The sequence below is a fragment of the Lycorma delicatula genome, chromosome 2 (genome assembly GCF_047948215.1).
Source record: "Lycorma delicatula isolate Av1 chromosome 2, ASM4794821v1, whole genome shotgun sequence".
In the NCBI taxonomy this organism is placed as follows: Eukaryota; Metazoa; Arthropoda; class Insecta; order Hemiptera; family Fulgoridae; genus Lycorma; species Lycorma delicatula.
The window spans coordinates 219,529,789-219,555,361 of record NC_134456.1 but is presented as its reverse complement, the minus strand read 5'-3'; the positions used below and the strand labels follow the sequence as shown (position 1 = coordinate 219,555,361).

The window sequence follows — 25,573 nt, the reverse complement described above, 5'->3', positions numbered from 1 at the left end:
ATTATTTATTCAGTTAGTACCAAATATAACATTCTATTTTGCTGTTCTGTCAAATAATTAAATAAAATGACTTTTTTTAAAATAAATATACAATTTTTAGAAGATTTTGCTAAGATTTTAAAAGTAATACAATTCTAAATTATAATTTTCAATTAATATTAAGTAATCAGATATGATATACATGGTTATTACCAACATAACATTCAATTATTCTAAATGTTGATTGCCTAGTCAATTACAATCAAAAAGGTAGGTGCACAACTAGATGTTACAACAGTCCTAAATACAAAATTTCGGTGTTCTAAGGCTAACAGTTTTTGAGAATGTGTAAAAGGTAAAATAAGACAGGCTTTGGAAATAAAGTTATTGTAATATACTAAGATCGCTTAATGTTTAAAAAAAAAAATATTTTTCGTAGTAAATTATTTCTATTTCTGAAAGAAAATTATTATAGTGACCTTTTTCTACAAAAAGTTAAATCAGTATAAGGCACCTAAGATCCATATTACTGTAGCTAACAAGAGGAAGGCATGGGCTTTCAAACTCGGATTTGAACCATACTGTGTGTATGAATAGTATACTGTTTATATGTCTTCATCACAAAATACTAACACGCAAGAAAAATGCATTCAACAAAAATGGCCCTACAACTCTCCTTAGCATTTTATATTAGTTTATATATTAATTTTGTTTCACATTGCTCAAGTAGATATTTGGTGTAAGCGAGAACGTGTCAAATCTGTAACCATGTACACACATCGGTTCGAATCTGAATTCCTATACATTTTTTAATTTTTTTTTTTTAATTTAAATATATTTATTTATTAATAATTATTAACCTCTGATAGTAAAAATTTTTGAATTAAAATGAAAAGTACATAAAATTTTATTTCACTAAAAACTTCTGATTTTTTTATACATTTTTTTTTTTGTATTGTTATTATTGAATCATTATTTATTGTTAAAATGTTTTTACAATCAGAGGTTAATAATTATTAATAAATCAATATATTTAAATTGAAATAAAAAGAAGTTAAAAAAAATGTATGTATATGAAGTCGGATTCAAACCAATGTGCCTCCCTCCCCCCTGTAACATCCAAATTATTTTTTTAATTAAAATTCTATTTGGATATAACTATACCTGGAACCAATGAAAATAGTTACCACTTATAATACATCATTGAAAAGCTCTCAACAACAAGGGCTTATTAGTGCAGTTAAGAAAAAGTTCAAAATCCAAATGTTTCAAAATTAAAACTCCACTTAATTTAGAGGTCTGACTGTATATACATTTTTGGCTCAGTCAATTGCATTCTAAAGGGAAGGTGGTGCAAAACTAGATGTTACAATAGTCTTAAATTCAAAATTTCAACATTCTATGGCAAACTGTTTTTGAGTTATGTGAGATAAATACATACATACGTATGTACAGACATGTCGAAACTAGTCAAAATGGTTCAGGGATTATCAAAATGGACATTTCTGTTGAAATCTGAAAATCAAAATTTTTCACACTTACAATACTTCCTATACTTCGTACAAGTAAAAAGATATTTAGTTTTTCTTACTGCTAAAAATGGATATGTGGTTTATAATTTAATTTTTTCAATTTAAATTTTTCTGCTACATCAATATAACTGAAGACACTGTACCAGGTTTCCTGCCATATCCAGCCAACTACAACAAATAACTCCACTGTATTGTATTAAATTCACCTCACTCTGTTCTTCTGTTAGCAGTTACCTTCAGTTTCTCTCACTTAAGATTTGTTTTTCATCTAACTGTTATACAATAAACAGTTAATTTAAAATAGTATATAAAAAATTAAAATTATATTAATTAATAAACCACTTACAAGTCCACATGTTTCTTATAATTTAAACCAAAAATGTCAGCATATAATTTAATTTGAAAATCCTAACAGAATCTATACTTATAAAAATGACTATCAGATGTCCCATACATGTCATCTAGAATACAGTTGTCACAAACTTAAAAAAATGTACTATAAATATAAAAATAAGATTCTGGATGATGCCCTCAGTACTTCTTCCTAAGATTATAACAATCAAATTCCAACATCTCATGCATGCATATGCTGCATGAGGACTAGACATTTTTATTCTGGGAATATTCATGTAATATATTAAGATAGCTTGGGGAACATGCCAAGACATCTTATTATGACATTCACTAGCTAACCTAAGGATATCTATGCCCTACACAAAATACTGATGCAATGTAATTCTCACAGAACTTTAGTTAAAACTTTTACAAACATGATTTACACGGAGTAAAGCAATAAATTTATATAAAATAAATGATCTTTAATCAAAATATTTGTGAAAATTCCCATCCTATTAATAATTTAAGAAATATACGTAGCACAAAACTATATTACCTTTCACTCCTGTTTTCTTTTACCATTACAGGACCAAAGTAGAATTTTTCAGTTCTTCTTATAAACACTAATTCACCAGTGTCACACTGACAAAAAGAGTCTAGAACCTGAACACAACAAATATTCTCATTTACTTGTGATATAAACTATACATGATATAACAAGTATATATGATAATATGTGTTTAGCTTACACAAAACTGAGACGGTGATAATATTTTTACACTGTTCAAACTAATTGACAAAAGTTTTGACAAATATGATTTTTTTAAAAAATAAACTGGATAAGTTTTTATATTAAACAAATAACAGCAAAACAACACAACAGCTAGTTCAAAAATTATAAATTATGTTTAAAGAAAATTTATACATTTAAAATAACCAAAAGTTGATAAAAATGAAGATTTATAAAAAAAAATTAGTAAGAATGAAGAAGTATCTATCTAGTTTTACATGTATGTATGTATGTATGTATATATATATATATATATATATATATATATAGCATATTTATATAGTAGCCCTGAAATCGATTGTTTAATTTTTTTAAAAATGAGATTTTCTTCAAAAAATTGTAAGCCATTTTCTATTGTCATGACAAATCAAACCACAAATCTTAACAAATTTTAAAGAACTTCCCATAAAACAGTAACGTCTGAAACAAAAAAATACTAATGCTATCAGGAATCTCCTTCTTATACAGGGAAGTAACTCCTGAATTTCACAGCTGTGCTGTTGAGAGAGGCATGACAGAACCATACTGTACAGAAAACACTAACATTTCAGTTGTAATCATAAGATGGAGTAGTGAACTACACGGTTCAATACTTAAGACTTATTTTGAACATAGGCTACATCATAATCCAGCAGTTCTTAACAGAAAGATAATATTGTTATGGACATCAAATTTTAGAGCCATAGCTTTATATTGAAGAATATGCCACCCAGTAGGCATTGGATGTTCAAATAACTAAAAGCATACACAATCTCTCCATAACATGCAGTCTTAGACATGATGCTGCTTTGGAATTTTATATGCAAACATGAGAAAAATATTACACACAGACCTCAAGTTTCATCTCCACAATGTGATGGCCAAACAGGAATTAAGTGAAATTTTTAATTCATAACTAAAATACCAGACTATTCAAAAATCTGTGAAACATTTAAAATAATTACTAAAGGCAGATAATTAGATAAATGGATTACATTAAATAAATGTAAACTTTTTCTTTTTTTTTTTTTACGTAACTTAAACAAATATTCAGTGTCCATCTTTATACATGTGGCAGATATTCACATGATATATTCCATTTTGGAATATACAGTACAGTATGACACTATAAATGTCATCCTATATATATAAAAATTTCAGTATATATATAATTTTCAGTCCATTAATGTTTTAGCAGTTGCATTAATACAGCAATACAGTTTTGAAGTTCTGTTAAGATCATCATGGAGAGGAGGTATAAAAATAGGTCCTTCCCAAATCTCCCCCAAAAAATCATGTGGTACTAAATTCAGTGATAGGGATGGTGACAGTATTTATACATCATAATCTTGATGTGTAGTCCAATCTAATATTGTGGCAAGTTTTCATCGAGGTAACATTGCACTTCATCAACACAATAAAATAGAAAGATTTTTGGTAAATGTATTCATCTCTATCTTTATTAAATTGTGATTGCTAATTTCTCAACAAGTTTCCTACAACAACTGACCATGCAAAGAATTTGGCCCAAGTACCTGACCTTCAAAATAGTACAAAATGTATATTATTATATTTAGTGAGTTTTTCAGCTGTTCAGTAATCTGCATGAAAATTTTGGTTATGTATCAAAAGTTACTTTGATAAAAATTTACAATCCACCACATATACAACATACTTATACTATTGATCTCAAACTTTTCCAGTAATCTAATGCAGAAATGAAAAAAAAATTCTGTACCATCAAGACTAAAGCGTGCTTTAATTGATGCAAGTAGATTAAACCATATCACATCTAATCTTCAGAGCCAAAGATTATGAAAAAAAAATCTGATGTGGACACCACATTGACTTCCTTGTACGCCTATTAAATTACATATAATTTTTATATATTTATATTTATTACTTTTTTTCATTTTTTGTTGTTATTGAATTACTATTTATTGTATTTTTTTTTTACAATAAGAGATTAATAATTATTAATAAATCAATATATCTAAATTAAAATAAAAAAGTTAAAAAAAGGAAAAAAGAAAGGAAGTGAAGTTGGATTTGAGCCAACAGTTATTGGGCTATAATTCTGGAACCAATGAAAATAAGAACCACTTATGATATATTGTTGAAAAGCTCTCAATGAGGGCTTATTACTGCAGTTAAGAGAAAGTAAAAAATTAAAAGTTTTTGGATTTTGGGCTATTTTTGGTCCAGTCAATTGCAATCAAGTGGAGAGATGCATAACTAGATGTTACAACAGTCCTAAATCCAAAATTTCAACATTCTATGGCTGATCATTTTTGAGTTACATGAGATACATACATATATATATATATATATATATATATATATATATATATATATATATATATATATGTATGTACATACGTCATGCTGAAACTAGTCAAAATGGATTCACAGATGGTCAAAATGGATATTTCCGTACTTCCTTGTACTTTGTACAAAGAAGTAAAAATAGATAATGTTGTACATTTAATAAATCTATTGTATTATTAGATAAATATATATAAATTAATATTAGTACATATATCAATTTACATATTAGGATATAAAAAAAAATAATAAACTCACTGAATATGAAAACACCACACAAATTTCATCTTTATCAAATTATGTCAACACATCAATCAAAAGAATAAAGAAAATTTTCATTAATAAAGATTAAAGAAAAGAAACCACATGATTTCTTTCTGCGATTTCGAAAGATGGGAATGTTCTCTGATCTCTCATTTTTTCCTGATAATAAATTAATTTCTAAATGATATAAGTATTTATTAGGAAAATAGCACCTGAAAATGTTTTTACATTACCAAAACTGCCCAATTTTTAACTTCAAAAATATTATTCTAAGAAGTAATTTATTTTTTCATTTATAAGGATCATTCAGAAAGTTCTCGACCTGACAAGGAAAACACAATATTATTTGGAAATTTAAACAATTTTTTACAATTACAGTCACCTTCCAATTTGATAATTTTGACTAATGACTGACACTTTTAATACCCTCCATGTAATGCAATTTGTCTAAAACTGCAAAGTAAGCAATTGTCTCAGCTTTGACCTCATCATTTGAAGTGAATCTTTGTCGAGCCAGCTATTTCTTCAGGATTGGAAAGAGGAAGTTATCACTGACAGCCAAATGCAGTATATGTGGAAGCACTTTAAACCATACATCATGGAGTTTTGTAGCAATAACCCGAGATGTGTATGTAGGCACATTATCGTGGAGAAAAAGCACTTTCTTTTTGGCCAGATGTAGATGTTTAGCCTGATTAGCCCCTTTCAATCGATCCAATAAGCATAATACTCCATGGTGATGGTTCTGCCTCTTTCCAGGTAGTCTATGAGCATCACATCACATAAACTAAAAAAAAACAAAGCCATAACTTTTCCTGTAAAAGGAATCATTTTCACTTTTTTTTGTACACTTTCACTTGTTCCCCACGTGCCCACTTTGTACTGCTATTTATGTATTTGTACTGCTATTTAGTCTCAGGTGTGTAATGGTGAATCCATGATTCATCTACTGATAAAAACGAAAAAAAAAAATCAGCAGAATCCATTTAAATACCATTGAGAAGGTTTCAGTTGAATGTGTTTCTGGTTGACTATTAAGAAACACAGCTCTTATTGAGAGGAAAGCTCTATCATATGCAAAATATTTTGTGAAGTGTAGTTACATTGAGATTTTGTAATATAAGCAAGCTCGCATACCTTCACTCAGCAATCACTTAACATTATACTGTATTTTTGTAACAATTTCATCAGTTGAAGCAGTTTTTGGGGTTCTGAACAATCATCATCTTGAATAAATGATAACCACATTTAAATTCAGCAGCCTACTTTTTTATTGTCGAAAACAAAGAGGAAGACTTGAAAGTGAAATTACACTTAGAGATTACAAGAGTTAGATTGAACTCTTTAAGTACAACATCCATCAACCTTCTAAAACAAGTACTTTATGCAGCTGCAACTTAAATTTTATCCATTTTCAGATAATGTTAAAAATTCATTGCTTTACTCCATCACCACAAGAAAGCAACTAAAAACATGCCTCTGAAACTTCACAGCATGCCATAAGTTTATAGAGGTTTATAAAGGTTTATAAGAGGGACAGTACAAATGAAAACACTGATTGGTACAAAATGAGTGCAGTTGAAAAGATTTCAAATACTTTTATATTTACATTATTTTTCTATATAATCACTATTTTGTTCCAAACATTTCTGATATCGTAAAAACAAACTTCTTCACAACCACTGCATAAAATTTTGTTGGCTGGGATTGTAGCCACTTTTGCCCAGAGACTTTCAACTCTTCAGTTTCCTTGAATTGTTGAGACACAAGAAATGGTAGTAATTGGGCAAGAGATCAAGGCTGTAAGAGGGATGATCAAAAATCTCCATCAGAATTTTTGAATTGTTTCTGTCGTAATTGCTAATCGTAAAGTGACGATTTTCTCTCACTTTTGTATTTACATGTTCAACAAGATTGTCCGAGTCTGGACAGCAGGCTTGCCACTTCTCTGTTCATTGTAAACATTTGAACACCCTTCCGTAAATTTATGACACCATTGCCTTTTTCAATACATTACCTACCTTGTAACATTGCAGGTTGCCTAGCCACAGCAAAATCTCATCTCTTCCCTATCATTTGCAACAAGCAGTGGTTCCTTATTTTGTTTTTTATTATCGGAAAAAAATCTGTTTCATCACAAGCTCTTAATCCATCAGTTGCAATACTAGAGGTGATGATTAATCTCCTTTCCTTTGCGATAAATACGTTAACGGTGACATTATTTATTAGGACAAGTCGTAGTTGATCTACTTAAGCCCATATATTTAAGCCCATATATTTCACTGAATTGATGGTGAGTTTCAGCAGCATTAAGTCCTCTTTTCTAGAAATCTAATCACTGATCAAACTTCACAATTGGCAGGATTTGTTAGTATCAACACTCATTTTTACACATTGTCTTGCAAAGGCAAACAACAATGAGCTGATGGAATGTGGCAGTTACTTGCCCAACAGACCACATAAAGCTACTGCACATGCACAAGCCAATAACTCATCAGTCCTTACTTTTGAACCGTGCCAGACAAAGCTCTTTGTGTCAGCTCTGTGTCAGACAAAGAACTTTCCAGACAACCTGGTATCATGGGATAAATTTTTGAATAAAACATAAAATATTTAGCATTCTAAATACTAAATATCCTTATAAGTACTAACTGCATTACAGCATTACCAATGGAAATATTACAGTAGGGTCTGTGTCTACACGAGGTATGTCACATATTCCTGAACATTTGATTGTATACTGTTTTCTACCTCTAGCAACTTCTATTACAAATTCATCTTCAAAGTAACCAAATGTTTGAGGAGTAAAACAAATTTTCCAAGTCTGTATCTGATTAGGTTCCAGCAAAACTCGTGGCTGAAAGAATCCTGGAGCTAGAAAAAAATGACATCAAACACATTTAAATTAAATAAGGCACACTATAATTTAAGAAGAAAGTTATAATACTTTACTAAGAGCTAGATTTCATTTTGGATAAGCTTCTTTAGAAACTGTCTCTAGAAAGTATGTACTTCCATTGTTGTGCTGATTTTTTAATCATAACCTTGTTGTTGAGTGTTTAAATAGTGCATATAATTTACCTACAATAACAATCTCGATAAGAAGCAGTCCATCTGTCGGTTGATCACCTCCCACCTCTTCCTCATGTTTTTATTATCCTTCATTTCTTCCACCTCAGAGAAATGATGCTAGGAGTTGGGCCAGCTGACCTGATTCCATATGTGGCTACCTTCAAGTAGCCAGCAGTGCAAACTGCTTCTTTATTGCAGCTTAGTGGAGTAGTGACTTTGTACACATGTGAATTAACTAGGGAATGTTTCCTGCTTCCTGCTGACACCAAAGTCCACACTAGTTAATTTTTAACATTTCATTATTTATTGTATTAATATTGTGTCCAGGAAATGATAATGACAATTCATTGTGCTCCCAGAAAAAAAAATCCAATTTAGTGTCTGAGTAGTCTACTTGGTAGAGCCAGCTATATTCCTTATCTGTCTATCTACAGAGTGGAGCACAAAATGATCCATTTGTTTTGGCAACAATTGTTTAGGTTATGGCAGAAGTGCCAGCAGTTCATGAATATTAGTTTCTTCTCTTTCTGAGTGTGCTGTTTGTGTATCATTCCAAGATGGATGACAAAGGAAGACTGACTGACTGATTATTGAACAGTACGTAAAGACTACATTGTTTTTAAATGAGATGAAAAGTGTGGTGCTTACACAGACTGTTTCGTTTCCCTTTTCCAACTTGGTGGTCGTCCTTATTTAAAACAATACATATATTTTATAAAAAATGTAATAATGACGGTCCAGTATTTGAGAGTAAGCATGAATGGCCTGTTGATGTTAATTCTCCACAGAATGTCAAAGCTGTCAGAACAGTGCTGCTGAGGAGCCTCAACAAATCAACAAGAAAAACAGCAGCACTACTTGGGATTTCTAGGCGATCTGTGCAGCAAATTTTAATAACAGATTTGCATTTGTATCTGTAAAAAATAACAGTTTTGCCTAAATTAATGGTTGACAACAAACATTAAAGAATGGCATTCGCTGAACAGGCTGTGTAACAAAATGTATTGTTGATCAATGTTTGATTTTCAGATGAGGCACATTTTCACCTAGACAAGGTTTTTAATAAACAAACTGTGCATTTATGGGTTTCCGAAAATCCACATGTTCTTCATGAAAAGGTGCATCACATTCCAATAATTTCAGTATGGACTGCTATCTCAAGTCATGGGGTAATAGGGCCATTCTTTTTTGGACAGTAAACAGTGAACATTTCCTAAATCTGCTGTAAAATAATTTTGTTCCTCAGCTTCTTGCAAAAGGGTTTTGATTAGAAAACGAGTAGTTCATGTAGGATGGAGCCAGACTACACACAGCTAATGTTGTTTTAGACTTCCTGCATGAAACTTTTAACACAAATGTCATTCAAACCAATTTCCTAATCGTTTTGTGCATAACAGAACTGGTCGCTGAACAGTTTTGATTTGAATCCGTGTGATTATTTAATTATCAATAATGATAATTAAAGGGATGTCTAAAAGGAATTCTAAAGGAAAAGATTTTCCTTAAACATCCTTGTACAGTGATCGAACTGTAAGAGCAGATCATTGAGGTGTGCAATGAGGTAAACGAGGATATGTGTCGTTGAGTTATTAGTTTGTCTTGAAGAAGTTGCTAGAAGTGATGGTGATCATATTGAAAACATGGTAAGCAGAACTTAATTTCCAAGCATACAGTAAACACATTGTATTTTACTTTTCTATATTGTGATTCAAATAAATATTTTTTAACAAAACCAAATGTTGTATCATTTTGTGCACCACTCTGGAAAAGTATTTTAAATTGTTTACTCATTTAAAATGTTTTTTGTCTGTTTTTTATACTGAATACTTCAGTGGGTCTAATTTTCACTCTAGTGCTTATGTATACAACTGATAATATTGTTGATATTTTTTCATGTGACTTGTTACAATGAAATGGTTTGTGAAAGGGGATTTTGTTGTTGAGACTTGCGTATGTATATTCTTTATGTTGTCAAAAAAGCTTTGACATGAATCTTTTGCACATCCAATGTAAACAATTTCTTTATTATTTATAAAGCAATAGGCAATTATAGGCAGAAAAAATAACAGAAAAATTTACATGCTTATTATTATATCCTACAATAAATGGAGAAAGTTTATGGAAGTCCATCGAATGTCTTCATTTAAATATAAGCATTGCAAAAAATATTCTGAAATTACCATATGATATGCTAATAAAAAAAAATTATAAAAGGTCAAGGGAGAGCTTTAGCTGAAAAAGTCTTTGTTCCATTAGTAATTCCTTTTCTTTACGATAAAAAATTTAATTAGTTGTAGAATTAGAAATAGATAAATTTTTAATTAAGCAATGTACTTACCTGTATCACTGTCTAATTTAACAATATCTGAGTTTTTTGGAGTTTGAATTAATTTGCGACGTGATATTCCACCTTTCATGGTTAATGATTTGCTTGGTGATTTGGAATGTTTTTGATTTACTTGTTTAATTTTTTCTCTACCCTAAATAAAACACAATATTATAAACTGTATTTTCTTAATTTGAATAAAAATGAGTAAAAATGGTATAATTAATGACTAATGACTAAAAAATTATTTTCTTAAATATACACATAATATAAAATAAACAACCACCCGCTCCGCAAACATAAGGTGTGAGTAAAGTAAGTTTAATATTAAACAATGTGTTGGACTAAAAAACAGAAAGATGAAAACTTAAGTTTACAAAAGCATAGTAGTTAAAAGTAGTATATTTAACGTTTTTATATAAAAAATGGAGCTGACCAAAAAAATATTTTTGAAAAAATATCAAATGAATAATCCATCAGGAACTATTTACAAAAAAATAAAAATCTATCTATGCAGTCTGTGTAATCCTTTAATTAGGGCAGCCTCTTATGTTTTGTTTTCTTATGAATATTCCAAAAGTCACCAGATATCCCATGCAGCTTTTTGGATTTGGATCCTTAGGCAGCTGCCTCCCTTGATTGTGATATGTGAGGTGTAGTCTTGTAAAGACTCAGGTCAACCATACCTGAGAGGTGTGGTTAATTGAAACATGACCACTAAAGAATACCGGTAACCATGAACTAGTATCAAATTTGAATAAAAGCAACTGCCATTATTAGGATTCGAACCTGCCAACTCTCGACTTCAAAATCAGCTGATTTGCAATGTTTTACCACTAGACCTTTTATAATGATGTGCTATATCTTTCTAGCATGAGGTGAATCCCTACAACCGTACAGTTTTTCCTTTTTAGTAATGCTATCCTTTTTTTTGGGCATGGTTCCAATTACCTAATAAAGAAAAAATACTGTCAGTAAATTGTCATTTCAAATCATTTATCTTATCTACATGAAAAACTGTTGAATAATAATCAATGAGAGACTCAGAATTTAACAGTTACATTTCTCATGGAATGTTTAAGTTTTATTGATTGCTGCTAGAGTAATACTCATTTAAAATAAATTATTAATATATGAGGAAGTGCGATATGTCTACTTTTAAATGCAAAAGTATTATCTTTTTAAATTAAAAAAAGTTCTTTTATTAATATTTTGTCTCTACATATAAAAAAAGTAATTGTAAGAAAATCTTTCACTATTGTACAGTGTTATACAGAGTATTACACAAAGTTTTACTTGCTTCTGTACTGCTTTGTTGCTCTTTTTAGTCCTTCAGGGCTGTCCTTAAGTTGCTTCAGCCACATCCATAATGTGAACAATTAATTCCTCATTAGAATGTATTTTTGTTTGTATACAATATTTTTCATCCATACCCAAACAAAAAAATCTAAAATGTTAGATCAGGTGATCTTTGAGGCCAGGAATGTGGACCTCCGTGACCAATTTATTTCTCAGGAAAATGATGATTTAGGTAAGAGGAAATGGCACAAGAGAAGGGAAGGTAAACAAACCCATCATGCTGGAAGTATACTTTGTGTTTCAGCACTAGAGAAATGCCTTCAAGCAGCTGTAGCAACCCTTCTTGAAAAAAATGCAAGTAGACCTCAGCATTTAAGTCGCCAGGTAAATAGTTCAAACAGCTGATTATGAAGAATGCCTCACCATACTCGGATACTAAATCGGTGTTGAAAATTGCCTTCCACCGTTATATGAGAATTTACTCCTGCCCATGTGTGCTCTTTGCATAACTTGACGCCATCTCACATCTCAAGTGAAATTTGCTTCATCTGTAAACAAAACATACTTGTAGAAGAGTAGTTGATTTTATTCCACCAGTTGCAGAACTCCAAGCAAACCAAACCATCTTTTGGGTGTAGATGTTAAACTGACTGTTAATGATAAGGATAAAATTTGTTTAAATGTCCTCAAATCATCAAATGCAAAACTATGATCTTCTTAGAAAGACGTCTTGTTGTACTGACGTTGGGACTGTGCTGAAATAATAATTTCATCAATGGACAGTTCATTGTAGCTGGTACGAATACTAGTTAATGAACCTGTTTCCTGAAGTATGAAAAAATCGCACTAATTGTTTTGGGATCTGGATTCCTGCGATTCAGAAAACATGTCATATTCTACTGCAGCAGCTGTAGCATTACCATTAGACACACCCAAAATGAGTACCATATCAACATATTCCTCTGTTGTAAATAAGTACTGTATTACTTCAATGGCAAATCGATCATGTTCAAAAAAAAAACTCACAGAAAACCTTTGCTAATGACAGCACAGTTCACATGCCCAATATACTTAATGTACCTTACAAAATGATTTAAACACTGATGTAGTATGCGCATTGTTGATCGGCTATTTTTATTTTATTGACATTTTTTAAATAATAATTTTTCAAATAATTTATTGTATTTCTGTCCTTAATTCAAAAATTATTATTATTAAAGTAATTTTGATGTATTATTTTTATTTTACAATTGTATAACTTCCAGTTTTTTTTTTAATTTTTTAACGGCAAATTTTGCTTTCAAATTTTTCACATCACCAAAAAAATAAGTACTTTTCTGACAAATGTAGTAATGTACTGTTGCTAAATACAACTTGAATTTTTTTACCTTTTATTACTTTATTCAATTTATCTTAGACTATTTTGGTCATAATTAAATTCTCTACAGATTTTGTTATGTGTTTTATCACACATTTAGCAAAGTTATTGTATGTCAAACATAAAAAATAGGGTTTTTACCCTAATTTATTGGTTTTCCACTTTATTTCTCAAAAACTACTTCAGAGACAGTTCTGGGAACTATTTAATTTGATTTTTCAAGTCAAAAACCATAAGAAGTCACTAATTCTGCTCCTTAATAAACATCCTAAAAATGTCAGCATGTCCTCATTTCACTGGGGTAGCTGAAATGCAAGCAAAATCTTTCACTAGCCATAACTTACAAAAGCAAACAAAGCTTTTTAGGATAGTTAACATGAACCTTTTCTATTATTTTCACAAGAAGAATAGGTTATGAGAGTCCCAGGAGAACTTCGTAAAACTTTGTGTAATTCTCTGTTTAACACTGTATATATGCATATAAGTATACTGTACATACTTGCATACAGTACAATTTATATATATATATATATATATATATATATATATCTGAAAGAGTCTAAAGAGCTCTTCACATGCCTATTACATTCACATAGTTACTTTATGTTGTCAATGATTTGATTCATTTAAGTCCCTGTCCTGGTAACTCAGTAAATATTTACTGCTATCCTACAAAATTAATGTTCTATGAATTTTTGAAGAGTATTACTAAGGATTATCAAGGACTTGAATAAACCCTCCATCAAAGATCCTCACAAGAGACATAAAAAAATCAAGTAAATAACTACGAGAAGACTTGAATCCTTTAAAATAAATTACCACCTGAGTGGGTGGTAGATAAAAAAATGGACAAATTTCAATAAAAATTTATTTTATTTATCAGCAGTCGTCAAACTCAAATTCAATTCACTAAACCGTTTTAGAAAACTTTTTTCAGTTTTACATCTAACAGTGACTCAGTGAGTTAGGGAATGAAATTGGCATTTTCAAGAATATAACTCCTGACAGATTTATGGAATAATAAAAATAATAATAAGTAACAAAAAAAAAATAATAAGAAATGCAACAGAGAAGTTACAAAAATGAAATACCAGCAGTAAAATTATAAAATCTATTAAATAATAAATAGTAACTAATTAATTAAATTTACTCATAAAACGTAAATAAATTAGCTACAACTTACCGAATGTTGAACTAAAGATGATTTGCTTAAATGTGAGGTTTCAGGTGTTCCAAGTAATGAGGCTTGATCAACATTCACTATTGTGAATTCATTAGCATGAAGCAGAAGTACCCTATTATCTGGTTTTTTTACTGCTAAATAAAGAGACTGTAGTTTCGGTAAAAATGAAGAACCTTCATAGTGCCCAATTTCAACTGTAAAATAACCCAATAGTATCAAATATTAAAACCCCTAAAAGCAGCTAATTTACTAACAATTTTTAACTGTTTGTTTTCCTTATCAAATCACTTTACTGGTTTGATGTACATCTCTGTTTCTTTCTGTTCTGTGTAAATATTTTAATCTCAACATAGATGTTATACCCAGAATCTTTAATTATTTGATTTAACATATAATTCATTATTTTGCAACAGAAAAACGTACATTAATTTTTTCTTTACATTATTAGTCCTAAACTTTCTTACAGATTAGGCACTAGTACTAAGGAACAAAAAACATAAGATAAGAATCACTTTTTATGAAAATAATGATGTTCACTATACAGTCAATCTTGGTGAGATTTTTTTTTTGAGAGTGAACAACAAGATTGGTTTATCAAACAGATAATGAGAGAAAGAAAGTGCCATACAATAGAAAAAAAATCATTAAATTCTAAATGAAGTTGCAAAAAAAGATACATTAAGGGAATTTTTATTAATGTAAAATGAATAGAAAAAGATTTTAATATAAAATAGAAAGGGCTCGCAAACAGTGTATGAATCAACACAACAAATAAAAAATGTTAAAAATAAAAAAAACTTTAATTAAAATGTACATAAAATAAATGAGTATGAGGTGTCATCAAAATTACCTGACCTTGTAAATATTTGCATAACACCATGAAGGTCATGCTGAAAGTCTTTTCTGATTATAAAGGCATGGTTCATCACAAGGTAAGCTTTTCAAGGATAAATTGTCAATAAAAAGTACTATATAACTATTCTTCAATGCCTAAGAGATGCTATCTCTTAGGAGCTTTGGGAAAACGGCAACTGGAAAATTCATCATGACAATTCTCAAACTCATGCATCACTACTTACCCTGAGATTCTTGGCAAAACACAATAGAGCAAAACATTTAGCAGTAAATATGCTAATTTTTCATTGAGATGGAAATGTACACCTAATGTAAGATAAAAAAAAGTGCACCCATCTGAATCATCTTGTTTAATTCAAACAGTAGAAGAGATAAAACTCAGTCACCTAGCAAAAATGATCTGAAAAATCTTCATGTACTAGGTGACTGATGTGCTCTTTCTTCAATAAAAAAAAAGCTAATTGTAGATGAAGATACAAAGGTGAAGTTTTCATGGAGGGAACATACAATGAAAAACAGAATGTATATTCAGTAATTCCAACCCAAAACACAGAGAATACATAATGAGCTTAAACACCCATACTTGTTGTATAGCAACAGTAAAACATTTTTGAATGACCATACCCATAAAAAAAGATTATGAAGAGGATATTAAGGTTGTGATTTTTTTATGGCTATTTAATATTGTTTGATCTGACAATTGCTAAAGAGAGGCCTCATTACTTTCTATCAAAATGTTCACTGCCAAGTTAGATCGATACTCACTTGTAGAAAATCAAAAAACTGTTATGATTGATTAACATTTTTAGAGCCATACACCTAATAACAAAGTACACAACTAAACCAAAATTTGACACCATAAACAGGGTAAGTAAAGTTGAATATCTTTGTACAACTTTTTCCCTTAGGGAAAATTACATATTTACCAGATCCCTTAATAAATTATTAACCATACAGTTTCCTGATTCTAAGTAAACTGATTTATAATATGTAAGTATATGCCAACACATGCATAAAAAAGAATTTTTTCAACAAGATTTAAGCATTTTTATGATCAGGAAACCTCAAAATGCTAAGAAGTTTGCAATAAGCACATGGTCATGTTTAAACTAACTGCTTTCCTTCTATTATAAAATAAAATAAAATAAATGAATAATAAAATATTTGTTAAAATTTGTCATTTATTTTTTATAAATTGTATGATAGAATTTTCATTTAAGATCGTTTTACAAAATATACATTACTTAAAATTAGCAAATAAAAAACTAAGCATTTTACAAGACGATAAATCAGCATACTTGTATGGTACAAATTTGTATTTGTAATACTTTTTTACTTGGTGTTGCTGCTTAGGGGAGAAAATATTAATTAAAAATTAGGCAAACTTTTTTTTTTCTAAGAACTAATATAACTAAGAAATAATATGTGAGGCTCAAAAAAAAAATTACTGACAAGCAAGTATAAGATGTATCTTATCTTATACAGATGCAGCATGTTTCAAAACATGGTTCTAAAAGTTATGTGCTTGCCATGACTGTGTGTTAACAAACAAAATAATAATAGAACTCATAATTTATATCAATTAAGTAAAATTTTAATAAATAACTTTTTAATTTATTTATAATATAATATTTTTTTCACATAATTTTTATTTCTTTAGAGAATGTTTTTTTTAACATTATGTTTATTACAAAATAAATTGAATTACCTTTTGATTTATTCTGTAAAACGCAATCACCAAATCTTCTGATATCATGACAGTAATTTTTTTTATAATTGAAAATCCACATGGGAATACCCAAATTTTCTGGTTGTGATTGCTGCAACAAGAAAGATATGAACAATAGGCTAGATTTATGTAAAATTAATAGTTTTATGTAGTTTTTCATATCTTTTTTTAAACAAAATTATTATGTGTGTTTATTTTCTTACAGTATATAAGTGAATAAGCATTTAAGGTTTTGTTCCTTTTTCAGCTCAAATATTTTGTATTTCCTTGTTTTTAAAGTTTTTATATAAATGCAATATAAGAAGCAAAATATTTTGATATCTCTTTGGAATTCAAAATGATATTGACAAAGAAAATGACAATTCTCCAACTCATACATCACTACTTACCCTGCAATTACATTGAACAAATCTGTCGTTCAACAATTTCCCTGCGATTTAACTAGTCAATTATTATTTTTTTTTTTTTGTAACATATATACTAGTATTTGAAAAGCTTCTTCTATTCTTATGTAAAAGGTTCATTATTCATAAATCTAAGATGAAAAATAATTGGTAGTAATTGTTAAAGAGATAATTTCAACTGACTGTATGTTGGGTATTGCAGCTCCATCAAGAAGTTATCAACAACCCACAGCAAGGAGATAAGTGTAAATAATACAATGCAATACAATAAAAAAAGTCAACATAAATATATGTAAAAAATATGTTCTCAAACACCATTCATGGTGTGCAAGTACGCACACACACAAAATTTATATTTTTATGTAAAAATAATATAAATCTAAAAAATTTGATCTTTCTTTAAATATTTCCATTTTATAAAACATCATTCTGTAAACTAATTACTCAGAAGAACAAAATTAAACTTTTTTTCTTTATCACCCATTATTTTTTTGGGAGTAGCTAAACTTTAAAAGAAATCTAAGAATTTACATGCACCCAGGGCACTATTCAACGTACCTAAAGTAAGATAGTTATTTTCCTTTTGTGTATGGTTATCTGGAACATCCCTCTTCAGTGTCCAACAATAATCTGTGAGCCTTCTTGCACTCCAATGTCATTGGTAACTGTTTTCCATGAGTGGGGTTTGCTGTTGGAATTGTTCCACATGCTTGTCACTGATGCCACAGATTGGTCCGCAAAGAAATCCAGGTGTGAATCCAAGAAATTAATTTTTAGGTATATATTACACCCAATATTTTTTATGATTAATAATTCGCCCAAAATGTCCCAGAAGTCAAGGCATTTATGAATTCCTAAAAGGTTTTGCAAAAGACTTTTAACTAACTTCCACCTCACTTTTCAACTTTGCTTAAAAATTCATTGAATTGTCCATCTCTAACAAAGCTCTTATTTGGGGAGTGATGAAAATTTCTTCCCTGATTTTAGCATGAATAAAAACGAGGAATTTTTTTTTAAATAATGAAATCTAGCACCTCTTTTATAAATCACCTTATTTTGGAAAAATATGGAGTTGAGGGAAAATAATCATTTCCACATTAACTGGTGGGGAAATGATTACAGAAAATGGTGGGGAAATGTACAGAAAAATGTTGAACATGAATGTACAACATTTTTCTGTTGAGGCCTAAGTGGTTCACACTTTGGCCATTCCTTTCTGATATAATGTTTTATCTTGTCCCTAAGTCCCATTCGCACAAAACACAGCATAATTTAGTGTAGATGAGCTGCAAATCATTAACAACACAATAACTAAATTGCAATATATATAAAATAATTCCTTGTACTGATTTTTTTCAACACAATTTTCATATTATCATAAATTTCTTTCATGTTAGTTCAATAAGCTAATGCCACAGAAGGAAATTAGTTGTCATTGTGCAAGGAGAGACTTGTTTTCAAATAATCAATGAATAGTTTCTATTCTGCAGAGTTATATTCATGATGAAATGCATCCATGGCAGAAAAAATATTGTTATAGTTTACTAATTTCATCAGAATATAAATCTTGAAATTCTCCCTGACAAGTATAAAAGAAACAAACCTTACTGACAGTATAGTGAAGATTCCAGCATTTCCGTTAAGATCCCAAAAGCTTGGCTTCATTCTTTAACAACTTCAAATTCTGAACATGGTGGTTCAATTCACCTTGGGTTATCAGACGAAGTTAATAGAAGATTCTGCTTCAAAACTAGGATCATCTTGCTCTGCATTCTGTGAACTAACTAATACTTCCGTAACTAACTAATATTCCAATTCATCTTCTAAAGTTAGATGTGTTGGAGGAATATGGTACTGGTAAGTCCTAACCATGAGGCACTGGCCTTATAGGAGAGATAAATTCAGTACCGCATTGTGTTTAGATTTACTACTTATTCCTTTTATCTTATAGAAGCTGACATGTCAGAAACCACAGTAAATTAATAGTCAGCACATACACTACAACCTTCATAATATTATGTTTGTACCCCACCCTCTGCAAGAAATTATTTAAACATTTTTATATCTATAAGTAATCCCTAAAAAAATAAATAGAATTCTTCAAAAGCAATTATTCAAAAATATTGAACACACAAAAACTGAAAATTCAGATTGCATTTTGAAATTCAGTATAAAAAGTTCATTAGAACACAAAACTTTCAGGTGGCAAAAACTGTGTTTATTAGTGTTATTATTCATCTAGTAGATTTCAGGAAAGAGATTGAATGTTTTCCTGAAGTTAAAGGTTACCGACTAAAAATTTTGTATTAAAAAGTGAGGAAGAAAGAGAAAATTCGTTAACGAAAAAATAATAAGTTTAACCTTCATGTTAAAATTTTAATAGTAAACAATTTTTTCTGCATTGCATTATGTGGCACCAAGGTTAGTGAAAAAATAAATAAAGTTACACTTTATACTCAGCAGAGTTAGTTCCAAAAAAAAATTTGCATTTCCTTTTAACTGTTTTTATAAGTTAAAATATACTTTACATACACAAATAATTATATTTGATAAAATGAAACTAGTTTCATTACACTATTAAAAAGAGACAGAAAGATAGAAAGTTTTAGTTCATTATTATATGTTGTTCGTATAAAAATACAGCAATACAGATATGAGTGTGTAAGTTAACAACTACTCAGAAAAAAACTGACTTGACTGACTATTCCAAATGCCATATGTAAATGAATAAAAAATATTTAAGTGATGATCATTAAAATATAAAACTAGTTTATTATACTGCCAATAAATAAACTACTACAAAAACAAGCTCAACAGGAATTGATTTGCTCAAGTCTGCTCCACAGTAGCAGACTTTTATAATACAGAGCATTCAGAAAGTCGCTGTGGAGTATGCTTTAGAATTATGTGGAGGATTCTATTCTTTTGGTATTAAGTTGGTTGCCCTGTGGATCTGTTAGGCATTGCTAAGTAATAAACCAAGACGTCAGTTGGTGAGTTGCGATTGAACGTCTTCATTTTGTTTTGTTTATTGGAATCTATAATTGCAACATAAGATGAGAAACATAATGGTTCTTTTGGTGAGGAACACATTTTTCTTGCTGAACAAATCTTTTGTGAAGATGAAAAGAATACAGATTTAATGAAGCACAAGTTTTCTGGAAAATTTTCAAATAAATTTTCCTCACCACAATGCAGTTCAAACTCTTATCGAAAAATTTCAGGCAACAGGCTCTGTTGAAGATTCTGATGAATTACATGAACAATCTTTACACAAAACGAAGATTGGAGACTGGGTGAGTGAGAGTAGAGCACACATTGTGGGTACAAGCTATTTTAAAACTACAGTTAATACTGATCATTATACTGCTGTTTAAAACAAACTTTAGTAGTCGGTTAACGCAAGTGGAAATCTGCCATGGTTGGTTCTAACAAGATGGTGCAACAGTGCATACAGTTGACACAAAATGTCTGGTGAACATATCAGTTCAAGGGGTTTGTGGCCTGCATGATCACCTGATCTGACTCCAACAGATAGCTTTCTATGGGGGACAGTGAAAAAAGCAGTGCATCGCAACAGACCATGAGGGAATGACAAGCTAAAAACTGCAATAATGGCATATGTACAAGACATTGTAGTAAATCTGCTGGTTAAAGTATTTGAAAATAAATTGAATTGTAAGCAGTGTTGTACTGATGTTGGAGGAGGTCATTTTCAACACTTTTTATAAACTATTCCCATTACTGTAATATCTGTTTCAATAAAATAATGAAATAAAGATACAAAGTAATAATTAAAAAAGTTTCATCATTACACTCCCATAATTCCAATGTACAGCAACTTCTCGAACACACTGTAGTATACTTACACTATAAAATCACTATATATTAACAAAAAATTCATTAAGAGCATTCATTCCTGTCTGTCAATAGGTTATGATAAACTATTCATATTATAAATTTTAATCAAAATAATACATTTTCATTTGATGGTGTGTCTTTAACTTCTACTGAAGTTTCTTTTGTCATTTTAGTCTCTCCTTTATTCTTTTTACTAGATGTATTCCATGAAGATAGTTTCTTACTTAACTCGTTTACATCCTGTAACCAAAAAAAAGATTTAAAACAATAATAAAAAATGGCAAAAAACTGGCTTAAAAAGACAGTGACTTAAAAAAAAAATGTTAATAAAAAGTTTAAGTACTTCAGTTTGAAATAAATGAAAACACAAACATCTAATTTAATTTGCATTTGTAAAATTAAAAAAAAATAATAAGTTAATTGCTCCACAATTAATTGCCATTTATCACAGCTGATCAGACACAAATTGAATTGTGCTTTTTATGACATCTTTAACTATTTTAATCTGCATGCATTTTATTACTTCTTTCCTCTTACCAATGACAAAAGAAATTTATATATTTGAACTACTGATCAAATTATTGTAGTTGGTTATCTTTATCAAGAATATTATAAAACCTCTCAGGATTTATTGGATTTAAAATGTTCCAAACAAAAGATACTTCAATTCCATCAAAAAACAATGTGCAACTGCTAGAGAATTTTCTTTAAATGCAAGACTTTTGTATAAATTCAGTGGGCCAAGTTAATTTATGTTGAGGCATTTTCAGAAAATAAAAGTTGTTTCTATAGAAAGCTTTTAATGTATAAAATAGTGATAAATAGAATGACTATAAGAAAAGTTAAATACAAAGTTGATCCACTTAACTTCATTTGCATCTTGCAACATTATAATGAAAATGTACACACAGTGTTTCAGTTCACTTATATTCAAAATTAATTTTTTTAATAGAAAATAAATTTTTACATTTTTGGGCTACATATGGAAAATATTTTTAATAAAATATTATGAAAATATAATATATATATTAAAACATTTTTTTTGTTTTCCTGGGCGAAAAAAAATTTATCATTATCATCGCCTGGACATGATAAATTTGTTGTAAATAAATAGATATTAGCAACTGACAATTGAAAATTAATTAAAAACTAAAACAGCAACGTAAAAATACATCTTAAAATGAAAATTCAGTAACATGTGCTAAAAGCAAATTAAAACCACAGTGGATTAAACATTAAAAAAGTAATCTAAAAAAACTAAAATTACCATCTGACATACATCAAATGGTATACACACTCGACAAGGACCATATAAATAATTAGATTCTTGAATCAAGATGCACGATCTTCATAAATCTCAAGACAGTTTGATAACATCATTGCACTGTTCCCCAACATATTTCACATGTCAGCCCATAGTTTAAACTTACGATGCAATGCCGCTTAACAGATACAATTCACAAGGATGTGGTACACTATTAGTTGGCAGTTGCAGTGAGCACAAAGGGGTACATCTGTTTGTGTTATCAGATATCCATGAGTGAGCTTAGTGTGACCTACTCGCAAATGGCAGATAAACTCCTCTTGACGGTTATTTCTGCACGAGGAGCTCCACAGTGAAACACTGTTATTAACTGAGTTCATGGTATCATTCCTATCACTTCACCACTCACTATGAACCATCCTCTTCAGGAAACAGACCAGATCGTTCAAAATGATGCAATCAGTGAAAAGAGGCTGGAAACAAGCCTCCTTTGCTGCACTATCAGCATGCTCATTGCCTGAAATCCCAATATGGCTGGGGATCCAGCAGAAGCTTACAACTGTATTATGGCAGTTTATTTGTGAAATAAGATGCTGAATCTCATAAACAACAGGATGTATGGAGTACACATCACTAATTACCTGTAAGATCACGGAATCCAAGCACACAAGTACATGTTGAAATATTGGGCTAATAAGGGCTAAGCCCTTATTAATATCAAACAGCTCTGCAATGAAAATACTGATGAAGCTGTAAAGGCCAAACATGTATATTTTGTTTCCAATCACAAAACCACAACCAACAGAATAATGTTTTTAGTCATATAAATTATAGCATCAGGATTCACAATATTTATAACATTAAAAAATTTGTTTCGTAAGATAACTGGATTTGTGTTCTTTTTATGATGCAGACAAAGACCAAAGCAGTAAGGACTAAATTGTATATTTAGAGCTGAGAAAAGGCGCTGAGCTCTGATGCCTAGTGGAACAGTAAATCTTGGCTGTTCCCGGTATCGATTAACATGCTGGTTGGAGAATACCGCATCAAAGATTGAATGAGTTGGTTACATTTTAATCCGAGCCATATAGGAGCATATCATTTGCTTTCACCTATTCCAAAGAGATGGCTCGCCACTGGCCATCAGCAGACTTACCATGGGGCTTGAGCAAAATGCAGCCATGAAAAGATGGATTGAATCAAGCATATTTAGAGCAGTGGCCTGTGCCAATGAATAAGCTACGCAGCCACAGTCTAAGCAAGAATGGACAAGAGCTAGGTAGCACAACATGCATATGCTATCAACTACCCAATGGGTATTAAACAGAACCATCAGCATGTCTACCATTTTTAGACATTTTACCTTCACCTTCAAATGTGTTAGTCATGTTAGTTCATGGTCTAACAACATTAATAGATATCTAACCCATGTGCATGCCTCAAGCCTCAACTGGTTCACCATATAAAAACCCGGAAAAGCAAATCAATTTGTTTTTCTGAAGAAAAATGAATCTAGTAGATTTACAGCAAAATTCTAAGTGGGTTATTATGTTCTAAGAAGCCTCACACCTGTAGCTAACAATCTACATGCTATGTAAATAGAAAAATCATCTGCAAATAAAAATCATTGTAATGGGTTTTCACACGCAGTTTGTTACAATATTTATGACTATGGTAAACAAAGTAACACTTAGGGCACTTCCCTGAGGTACTGTGTTTGCTAGTGTGAAATTTTCAGACACCGTCATTCTAACTCAAACTTAAAAGGATCGACTACTGAGGAAACCCCTGATAAATACGAGGATATTACCTTGAATACCCCACTCATGAAGTGTACTTAGTATTCCTCCCCTCCATGTTATGTAGTACTGCCTTTTGCAAATCAAAAAAAACAGCAACCAGGCGTTGACGAAATGAAAAGATGTTAAAAATATAACACAAAAAGTTAGACAATTTACTTTTATTGTTTTATTATAAAATCATTTATTATTCAATAGTACTAAGAGAATCAGATTGACAGTGATTTAAAATATGTTCTGATCTAAAAACAACTAATACCAACTAACTACATGAATATATACATATATACTGTGTTTTCTATGTAGACAGCATTTTTTTTTTTATTATATTTTACATAATTTTCAACATTCATGTAACATTTTAATGCAAAATTTCAGTTTTCTGGATTCTAATTTTTTATCACAAAGCATACAAAATATAGAAAACATTAAAAATACCTAAGACCTGCTACACTTGCCTCATAAGATAACAACTTTTAAATAATTACAATTTGCAATCTTTTTTTCATTGTTACATTTCTCCATAATAATTATATTCTGATTTTATCTTTTAACTGCAATATTATAGCTTAATTCTATATCCTTAATGATCTGTCTCAGGAAATACTATTTTTGTCTTTTTTTTGCAATTTATTCTGCATGGTTATCTAATTCAGAAATTTTTCAACACAAATGGAAATATTTTTTAAAAATCCACAAATTAAATTGCAAAGACATAGTTATTAATAACCTAGCATCATTAAAATTCTTATGTAAATGGAAAGAAATACAATTACACAGTTGTGGTCAGAAAATTCAGACAGTTTACTCCGCACAATTATTTTAAATAAATAGAAAAAGCCTAGGATTACAAAAGTGATTATTACAAAGCATGATTCTTGTAGGCCATGATAGGGAAGAAAAAACAAATTTTGTAAAAATTTACTCTGGGAGGTGTGGTATTAAAAATAGAATCTAAAGGACATCAATAATTTATTCAGCAGTGAAAATTACTTTGAAAAACTAGATAAAATAAATAACCAACCACAAAATACACCAATAGTGCAAAAAACTATAAATTCTCAATTGTACGTGTTCTAACCTAAGGTAGACCTGAAGCACATTCAACCATAGATACAAGCAATATGATGACATATAGGTACTGCACAGAATCAAATTTTGAAATTATTCATTACATAGAAATACATACATCAACAGT

At 30.0% G+C, this 25,573-nt stretch overlaps 1 protein-coding gene across 1 annotated transcript in view; it reads right to left on the bottom strand.

Annotated features, from left to right (window-relative positions):
- Positions 1-3,258: 3,258 nt before the first annotated feature.
- LOC142320067 (uncharacterized) overlaps positions 3,259-25,573 on the bottom strand; it is an 80,552-nt gene continuing 58,237 nt past the window's right edge. The window contains exons 12-17 of the mRNA XM_075357743.1: positions 21,430-21,552; positions 17,027-17,138; positions 14,464-14,657; positions 10,616-10,757; positions 7,874-8,079; positions 3,259-3,372 (exon numbers count right to left, since the gene is read on the bottom strand). Coding sequence (XP_075213858.1) covers positions 3,259-3,372; positions 7,874-8,079; positions 10,616-10,757; positions 14,464-14,657; positions 17,027-17,138; positions 21,430-21,552 — 891 coding nt within the window. The remainder of the gene's footprint in view (positions 3,373-7,873; positions 8,080-10,615; positions 10,758-14,463; positions 14,658-17,026; positions 17,139-21,429; positions 21,553-25,573) is intronic.